This window comes from Alosa pseudoharengus, unplaced genomic scaffold (assembly GCF_046254945.1).
Source record: "Alosa pseudoharengus isolate Yale_2024_CS ecotype anadromous, Long Island Sound unplaced genomic scaffold, YU_APseudo_1.1 YU_APseudo_1.1_scf_7, whole genome shotgun sequence".
Lineage (NCBI taxonomy): Eukaryota > Metazoa > Chordata > Actinopteri > Clupeiformes > Clupeidae > Alosa > Alosa pseudoharengus.
This window is the reverse complement of record NW_027468859.1, coordinates 10003184-10012701: the sequence shown is the minus strand read 5'-3', so window position 1 is coordinate 10012701 and position 9518 is coordinate 10003184. Positions and strand designations below refer to the sequence as shown.

General features: G+C 43.2%; 1 protein-coding gene across 1 annotated transcript; it reads left to right on the top strand.

Moving 5' to 3' along the window:
- The first annotated feature begins 851 nt into the window (after positions 1-851).
- Positions 852-9298, top strand: wdcp (WD repeat and coiled coil containing). The gene is made up of 4 exons (XM_076272669.1): positions 852-1104; positions 1731-3691; positions 4917-5037; positions 8519-9298. The coding sequence occupies exons 2-4, from the start codon at positions 1775-1777 to the stop codon at positions 8689-8691; spliced, it is 2211 nt and encodes a 736-aa protein (XP_076128784.1). The 5' UTR covers positions 852-1104; positions 1731-1774; the 3' UTR covers positions 8692-9298.
- Positions 9299-9518: the final 220 nt, after the last annotated feature.

Genomic DNA, 9518 nt, shown 5'->3' with positions numbered 1-9518 from the left:
CCACTGGCCCAACAGAAGGGGGGGGGGGGGGGGGCACTTTACAGCTGACATTAGGAAACAAACCCTCCCTCCATTAACTGTCCAGCCAAGTAGCCAGGGGCTTCTCTCCTCAGCTAGGGTCTATCATTCTTTGTTTCTCATGGTCTATGGCTATTTCTTTTCAGAAGAAGGGTGGTCTTCAAACTGGGCAGATGATCAGAAAACTCTGATTTAAAAACACGCTCCGTTACGTTGATAATCCCAATTTATTACCACAGGTGCAGAGCATGTGCAGAGCCTACTGTCAGCATATGAATGCCGAAATGTTTATATCACAAATCACAATTTAATGCCTACGAACACAAAGAACAGGTTTTTTCGAGCAAAACAGGTTTTCTAGGAGAACACAAGGTATCCTCTAATATGCCTTCCTACATTAAAATTTTAAAATGTTTACTGATTTCTGAGCATGTTTGTGTCTCAATCTGTAGTATGTTTATATATATATATTGGTAGGCCTAATCTACTGGATCATCATGCAAGTAAAACATGGACAGTGCCCAAGTTAAGTGTTCTCTTTTATACCTGCCTTTGGGATAGACATACGTTTAACAATAATTCGAAAGCTAAATAATTGGAAAGCTAAAAGCTAAAAAATGTGTCTTACAGTAATGTTTAATATATCGCTCGTTTGACTAATTAGGTAATTCACTAGGTCTGTAGGAGATACACAAAACTGTCCACCACGCGGCACGCGCCACCACATGGTCGTTCTTTTTCCATCATGAGCAGTCGCATGGCAAGAGATGAACAACAATTCCCACAATGCACTTCAATGTTTACGTGTGTATTTCCTGTCCGTCGCTGGGAAATGTGAATGTGAATGCTCCCACGTTTTACTGATACCCCAGCGGGTTCAATGTTAGATAGGAAATTAAGTTAGACACGCTTAATGATTTAGACATTGCATCACGCTTTCACTTCATTTAAATTACTACGGTATAATCTCTGAAGCTTTTTTGTCTACTTATTAACGAGAACTGTCGTTAGCAAACTCCGGTCTCTCACAGCTCTGGTTGGTTGGGCTGGGCTGTGCTTGCTGCTAAGCATCCAACAAGCCACAGTGTGAGTTAAAATTATGTCACTTTCCGTCTAACGTGTTACCGTTAGATAATTTAAATCAAGGAGTTTCACGGACGCAAACAAACATGATGGTAGCCCATTTCCGTTAACTGACTAACTGAGGCTGTAGCTAACGTTATAATGTTTAAGGTTAATAGATTATGACCATGTTGTTACCATCCTCTGTGATTCGGTGACCGATAAAGTACGTGAATTTACTAGTTCATTATGTATTTGTCCGTTTGTGAAGCATTGTTGTTACGGTGTTCATACCAATGTTGTTCTTACCGTAACATTACCCTATTTTTGGGGTAATGTTATCCAGTCAATCTTGGAAGTGTGCCTGTAGTTTTTCAATTCAAGCAGTGTTTAAGGACAAACTTCCACATATAGCCAATCAGGGGAGGTGTCTGTAGGGTCATGTTATCCTAATCTGCTCAGAACGGAGTGCAGCCTCGTTTACAGCGATAGGATTAGGCATCCCGTGTCTCCAATGACAAGGAATAGGCTTTGCCTATTCTTAGAATGTGGTGGAAGTCATTTGGCTGTGCAGGTAGCAGCAGAGCGGTAGGTTAAGAGAAAAGTCACTTGTAGGCCACTTTTAAGCATTATTATAAATGTTACTGAAGTTTTTTCCAGACTCTCTTCATTCGAACAAGTTGGTTGAGTGAGTATGGAGCTTGGGAAAGCGAAACTCTTGAGGACTGGTTTAAACTCCCTGCATCAAGCCCTCCACCCTGTACATGGGATAGCGTGGACTGATGGGAAGCAGGTCTGTCTCACCTCTTTCTACTTTGTCAACGGGGAGCCGAAGTTTGGCGACACCAACGTCATCGGGCAGTTCGAGCACGTCTTCGGGCTCTTCTGGGGCCCGCTGTGCTGCTCAGACTCTCCGGCGCTGCTTGCCGTGCAGCACAAGAAGCATGTCACCGTGTGGCAGCTCCAGCTGAGCGCCCTGGAGCAGAATAAGCTCCTGTGTACACAGACCTGTGAGATGAGCGAGCCGTTCCCCTTGCTCTCTCAGGGCTGTGTGTGGCACCCCAAGCAGGACATTTTGGCCGTCTTGACCAAGCGGGACACTTCGGTTCTGTTCTCTGTGCGGGTGGACAACCGCAGGGTGAAGGCAGACATTAAGGGCAGTGGGCTCATTCATTGCGCCTGCTGGACCAAGGATGGGACAAGGTTAGTAGTAGCCATTGGCACTGGCCTGCATTCGTACATCTGGAATGATATTCAGAAGAGCTTGGTGGCATGCTCTTTCTGCCCCATCTTTGACGTTGGGGGTTACATTTGTGCTATTGAGTCTACAGATGATGCTCAGGTGGCTGTTGCCACTGAGCTGCCTCTGGACAAGATATGTGGCTTGAATGCAGGTATGGCTTTCGAAATGCCTTCAGACCCAGACCAGTTGCCTTCCCCTTCCCCCGTGGTGATGTTTGAGGACGATAACCTGGACTCTCGGAGGAGGTCTTTTGACTCTGACAGATCCTTGTCTTATGGCTACAACTCGCCTACCTCTGGTGGGCCCATGGATCTGACCCACCTATTGTCCAAGCACAGGAAATCAGACCCCAGCCCGCTTATTCATTTGAGACGACGGGACACTCTAACGGGGACCGGGCAGGACTCCTCGCATTTGATTCTGGTGACGTACGAGCGCAAGGTCACCACCACCCGCAAAGTCAGCATCCCTGGCATCCTGGTGCCTGACATCATAGCCTTTGACCCGCGGGGCGGCACAGTAGCCGTGGCGTCCAACACCTGCAACATGATCCTGGTGTACTGCGTGACGGCCTCCGGTATGCCCAACGTCCAGCAGATCCAGATGGAGAAGAACGAGCGGCCAAAGGGCGTGTGTTTCCTCAGCAACAAGCTCCTCATGCTCATGGTGGGCCGGCAGAAGTCCAACGACCCGGCCTTCCTCCCCTCCGCCAACACGGACAAGTTCATCCTCCGGCTGACGACCAAGGAGCTGCTGTTCGACGGGGAGACGATCCCTCCCTCGCCACAGGCGCCGGCCTCCCCCGTGAACTTCCCGGGGATTAGACGGCACTCGGAGCACTTCCCCAAAGACGACAGGCTGGGCGGCGGCGTGCGGGAGCTCATGCTGCCAGGTGGTGGCGTAATCCCCTCCCCAGGGAGCAGCAGGCGGAAGCTGGTGGAGGAGGTGGTGAACGCACAGAGCCCGGCAGGCGGCAGCCCAGGCGCCAGCTCCACGGACTTCTCCGACCGTGCCACCTCTAGCGCCTCGTCCGTCACCATTGAGCCCTTCGACATGGACCATATGAGTCGCATGGCCACTCTGGCCGTGGGCGGGCAGACGAGTCGGGAGTCCAGCCGGCCGAGCTCGCCGCGTTTTGATCTCTCCATGGAGAAGCTCCTATCGGAGCCGCCGCCGGCGAAGAACAACAACCTCCCCAGAGACAAAGCGGTGGATCAGCTGTCACAGGGCATGGAGAAGATTTTTGCCCGATTTTCTGAAGTGCAGCAGTCTCTGACAGAGATTCGGGACTATGCCCAAAATGGAAGGAAAGCAATAGTGAACTATCCGTGTTGTGCAGAACCTCCTTATATCAACCTTACATTTCAGGTTTGTTAAAACCCTATAATTGTTTTGTCAGTTATTACTTTTTTTGGTTGGATGAAATCATGATATATTTCTTAATTAATATTTTTTCTCTCTTTCTTTTTTATGTAAAAACATTGATTATGTAATGATAAATATTTTTTTGTTGGGATGTATAATTAGTTAATGACATGGATCATATTCATCAGATGTCAAGATTATTCCTAAAGAGGATTAGTGAAATCTGGTGTTGGTGGCAGCAACTTTTGCCTCCAGACTTGTTTATTGTTCTAAAACCACCCCTCATCGTTGTTTACTTACTTACTGGGCGTCAGCTGTGGGTGGACTCACTGTAAGGGGAAATCTCCTTTGTGAACGCACGCAGCCCTTGACGTACTTAAAGAACAGTGTCAGCATATGTCAGATTGGGGCGACATCACTGCCCTTGGCCGGGGCTTCGCCTGTAGGTGAAGGTGAGAGTGATGCGTAGGGCTAATCCCCCCTCCTGTGTCTCTGCGGTATGCTATGCAGCCTAATGCTGCTTTCCAGACAACTCGGACATCGGAGGTCAGACTTCAGTTCTGACTTCAAAGTTGAGGTAGATTAACTATCCCAAGTTTCCCAAGTAGTAAGTCCGACTTCAAGTGGCATTCCATTGTAAGGACACTCTCGAAAGGAGACTCTCTTCAGACGATAAGGAACAATAGTTGACAAACTACTGAGAGTGATTATGAGTTCAATATGATGTTTTTGCCCATTTTTTAGTTTTCAAAGATGAACACAATCGCTCACGTTTATGGTCTTCTGCCATTTTTGGAAATGCATTCCAAAAACTGTCCAAAAGTCCAAATTTCTAGCATATGGAAAACTTTCTGCTAGGAATTATTTTTAGAATGTGAATTCATGTAATTCAAGTCAGTCAACTTTTTTGATTTGTTTAGAGTCATGCAGCTGATGGGTAAAACCAACAGCCTGAATCATATAGAGGGAGGACTACCTTTAAACAGAGAAACCTTGAGCAGAACCCAATTCAAAAGAACAGGGCCTAATCGGCCTGTGGTAGATGCAAAAAAGGGATGAGAGAGAGAAGGGTGAGGGAACATCAGAACAGTGGAGAGAATGTTCATAATGTAGAAGTGAAGAAGTGTAGTATTTGTGTAGTAACACCGCCGTTTTGTTTATTGAGCAGATTAATTTAGACTGTGTTCCCATTTATCCTCCTCCTCCTCCTCCTCTTGGTCCTGTGCAGAAGCAGCTGTCGGAGAACGTGTTCATAGACGAGAGGAGGCCCGTGCTGCTGTGTGAGGGGAAACTGAGTCTGAAGATGATCCAGGAGCTTTTCAGCCTCACCGTGGTGGAGATGCTGCATGGTGAGTTTAAGCTGTGCATTGGGGGCAGCCGTGGCCTACTGGTTAGCACTTGTAACTGGAGGGTTGCCGGTCTGAACCCCGACCAGTAGGAAGCGGCTGAAGTGCCCTTGAAGACACCTAACCCCTCACTGCTCCCTGAGCGCCGCTGTTGTAGCAGGCAGCTCACTGCGTCGGGATTAGTGTGTGCTTCACTTCACTGTGTGTTCACTGTGTGTTCACTGTGTGCTGAGTGTGTTTCACTAATATATATATATGGTGAAGGTGAAGTAACCGTGGACCGACATAAGATGAAGGCTGTAGGGCTGGGACAACGCGTCGACGTAATCGATGACGTCGACGCAAAATATGAGCGTCGATTCGTCAAGCATAACGTGTGCTGCTAAATATTTTTAATTTTACACCTTCAGTGTTTTTCATACGTTGACTAATCTGTGGCTGGGCACCACGAAATCAAAACCGGCCACCACACATTGATGTTCTATGTTGTAGGCCTGCTATTTAAATTAAAAATAAGATAAAATAATTTCATTGAGCTGCACTTGCCACTTACTCACACAGCCTTTCCTCGCCCCGCCCGCTCTCTCTCGTAACGAGCCCGCTGCTCCTCCTCTGCATGTGCATTTAACAAAATATTCACAATTGTTGAAGGATTGTTGTTGCCACATAGAAGCACTGCATAGAACACAGTGGGCTACATTGCTATTAAATCCGCTTAGCATCTTATCACAACATAGTACATTGAGGAGACTAAACGAAGTTAAGTTACAGTATGCAATCAAGCAGTAACCTTATCTCAAAGCTAACGTTAGAATACTGTTTGGATGTCAAGTTTAGCATGCTTACTTGCAGCTGCTTGTATTACTCATGCAGGGCTCATTTTATTGACTCTGTTTGCAAAATCCAGATGGAAATGGAAAAGTGTTTTTCAAAAGTGCTTGTCCAAAGGAGAAGTACAAACTGTTATTTGAACTACGTTATGAATTGCATCCACACATGATTCCCACAAGAACGTCTTAAAATGACTAACTGAAACTTTATTGAATGCTACCTCTGACTAAGAATACATTACTTTGCACTTGTAGTTACTTGCACTTCAGTCTTTTATTTTGGAATCTTAAGAGCAATAAACATATATTGCAATGTTAAATAATTCATGTTTTTTCATTCAGATATGTAAATAAACATGTATAAGTTGCTATTAGTGAATTAATGGGGAGATAATCGATAATCGAATCGAATCGAAATCGAATCGGACTGAAAAAATGAAATGTTAGATTAATCGATGCATCGAAAAAATAATCGCTAGATTAATCGTTTAAAAAATAATCGTTTATCCCAGCCCTAGAAGGCTGACTTTTGAGGTGACCAGAGAATCTGGTCTATCTGACTGTGCATGTGGCTTCAGTACAGGCCAGGGGAGGTAGAGCAGACCCATTTCAGCACAGTAGGAAAAGCTGTGACTACTCACATTATTGTTTTACGGTACTTTCTTTGGTGGATCACCTGAATATATAGAAGGATGCATTTTGTGTTTTATTGTGTTGATTTTCTGTGTTGTATTTATAACACGGAATGTCTCTAGTCAGAGACTGAGACAGAGAGAGAGTCTGTTTCTTATGTCTCTCTCTCTCTCTCTCTCTCTCTCTGTGTGTGTGTGTGTGTGTGTGTGTGTGTGTGTGTGTGTGTGTGTGTGTGTGTGTGACGATTTTGTAAACAACAAAAGAGAATACACATAGCACGCACAGAAATCCATCTAGGAAAGCCTTGTCAGGTTATTTTGTGGTAACCAACTGCATGAGCAAACTATTACTTAGAATGAAAAATCAGTAGCTTGACTAATAAGAAATTAACCTTTTCCTTCATTCACTGAAGCCTGCCACACATTTTCAAAAGCCTTTCATGGGCTATTGCACTAGATCCTCATTTAGGTATTCAGCTTTTCATTAGCCTAATGCTAATAGCACACGCTGAATCATAGTGGCTTTAATAGAGCCACTTAAAGTCTGAGGAAGGCTACAGTTCTGATGGATGGATTCTCAGAAAGCCAATGGTTTCAATGTACCACAGACTTAGTTATTAGTATATTAATTGATAAATTAATTTGATTAATTGATCAGTGTCCACAGTGTGTTTAGTGGCTTGAATTTCCCCTTGGGGATCAATAAAGTATCTATCTATCTATCTATCTATCTATCTGAGGTCTGTGACTAAAAATGTCACCTTCACCTCTGTTTCACCTTCATGTTTCTTATGGAAAGTGAATTAATGGGTAAATTGACCCCTGGTTGGTTGACCTTTGCCCTAACATAAGTGTACACATTGTGTGTAAAGTGTTGTGTGCTTCAGTTAACAGTTTAGGGCAAAAATAGGAGGTGCGTAAAGATGTTGATTGGATTTGAGGATTTAAACAAAAGCAGCTTACTGCTTCATTCTCATGCTTTGCTATGGCACATGCAAGAAGAACAAAGGCCAGGTGAACACAATAGGTCTCGTTAATCTGAAAACAAATTATGAACATGCCTAAATTATCATCAGATTGAAGAAATATGAACTGAACTAAATGTGCATTTTCCACCTCAGCAAACGCCTTCTGCCTGACCATAGCAGATGATGCCATTTTGCAAGTATTTGTTTGGATGGTAACACTTTATGTGGCAAAATGTTCAAGAAAGTCAAGCAAAAAAATTGATTTGAGTTGGAATGACCCTTTTACAACATAAAAAATAATACACTAGTTGCTCCCACTGCCCTCTGGAACTTTTCCATATGGTTGTCCTCAGATGCATATAGTCATACTGTTCTCTGCCATTGATGGACTCTCCTCTCCAACTGGTCCTACCTAACTTTAGACCACAATCTCAATATGTACATTTATGTACTTTAGTTTTAAATTAGCTGGATCCTAACTAGGGATTGGGATCACCACATATCTTTCTACAATTTAAATTTTTTTTATGATTATTGGCTCCTGATTCTTCAATTAATCGTGATTCTGGAATACATTGCCATTTATTTTATTGTTTTAACTAGGGTGGACAGCCATACAATTATTAAAGTTATCTAAATCTATGATATCCAAGAAACTAAAATGGTATAACCCATATTTAGTGACTCACCATGTACACAGAAAGATCAGTTCATTTCTTCTGGAGATATTTTTAAATACTAGATAACAAGATAACAACTGTTAAAAAACAGGACTCACTGATGCACTTATTCTTACTGTACTCTACCGTTTTTAAATTGTCCTAAAATTGTTGAGAGAATTGTCGCTTTGGTTAAAAATGCGTCAACCAAATGTAATGTAATGTATAAGGGCAATTCCATGGAAAATTACGTTTTTTGTAACATCCATAACGCCAATAAAATGTGATGGTATGGTATGATGTGAATGATTACATGAAATTTGAGCATTTGCTATTTTTGGCTATAATACATTTAGACAGCCAATCCTGACCCCTTCTGTGTGTTTTTCTTTCAGGTCCTCTGTGGATAGTCCTTGTTGCCGACGCAGAGGGCTTCGTCCCCCTGACGTTCAAGCCTGGCGAGCATCTCACCATCAGGAATGGAAAAAGGAATTTCCCTCTGAAGGGACATGGAGGCCTGGATGCCTCAAGTACAGAGAGACAGTTTTCCAGCTGCGGAGATAACTGAGAACCAACATACAGAACCCTGCTCTCCTTAGAACTTCAGTCTATAGACCTCAGAAGTTCGCCTACAAAAAGAACCCAAACGCTGCCATCTTCGCTCATTAAGGAGATCCGGGTTCCATCTTTGCACATATAAGGAGATCTGGATCTTCTTATATGAGCAAAGATTGCAGCTTTGGGTCCTTTTTGTAGATAAATTTCAGAGGTTTATGGTGAAATGTTCCCACTTGTAATGTCTGATCAGAATGGGCATGTGGGAAGCACTTGGAAATTGAACTGTTCCTGCTGTCAGATGAAGTTTATTTTCTTATGCTCAAAGAAAAAAAAAGATATTTTTTGAAGGTCATGTGATTGAAAGTTTACATTAGATTGTTTTGCCTACAAAACTGTGATCGGTGTTTGGCTGAACATTTAATTCAACAAACAAGTTGTTTATTTGTTTGACTGTCTGTTTGCTTGTTTGTTTGTAATTGATGAATGAACAAACTGCAGTGCCTGCTGATAGGTTGTTGGCCAGTAGTGTACAGCGTAGGTTTTATCTGCAGGATGAACCTGTTATGTTACATGATTCCTCACTGAAATAATAAATTATATTTGTAATGACCACAAATCATTTTCGAACCCAACTGTATGTTCACATTGCTGGAAAAAAAACCATCCAATTCCTAATGAAAGTTAAGGCCCCTAGACCACAAAAAAGGATTATGTAAAAAGAAATTATTTATTAATGATGGCAGATTGTAATGTGTTAAAACTTACAAGCAAGCCTATGTTTTCATAGAAATGGTAGAAAATTCCAGATGATCCCACTTACCGTCTTGTCAACGGTGC

Excerpts from the sequence above, each read along its gene's own strand:
- wdcp (XM_076272669.1), top strand. The coding sequence starts at position 1,775 with ATGGAGCTTGGGAAAGCGAAACTCTTGAGGACTGGTTTAAACTCCCTG. Across the intron at positions 3,692-4,916 it reads ATATCAACCTTACATTTCAG|AAGCAGCTGTCGGAGAACGT; the intron begins GTTTGTTAAAAC and ends GGTCCTGTGCAG. Across the intron at positions 5,038-8,518 it reads CGTGGTGGAGATGCTGCATG|GTCCTCTGTGGATAGTCCTT; the intron begins GTGAGTTTAAGC and ends TTTTTCTTTCAG.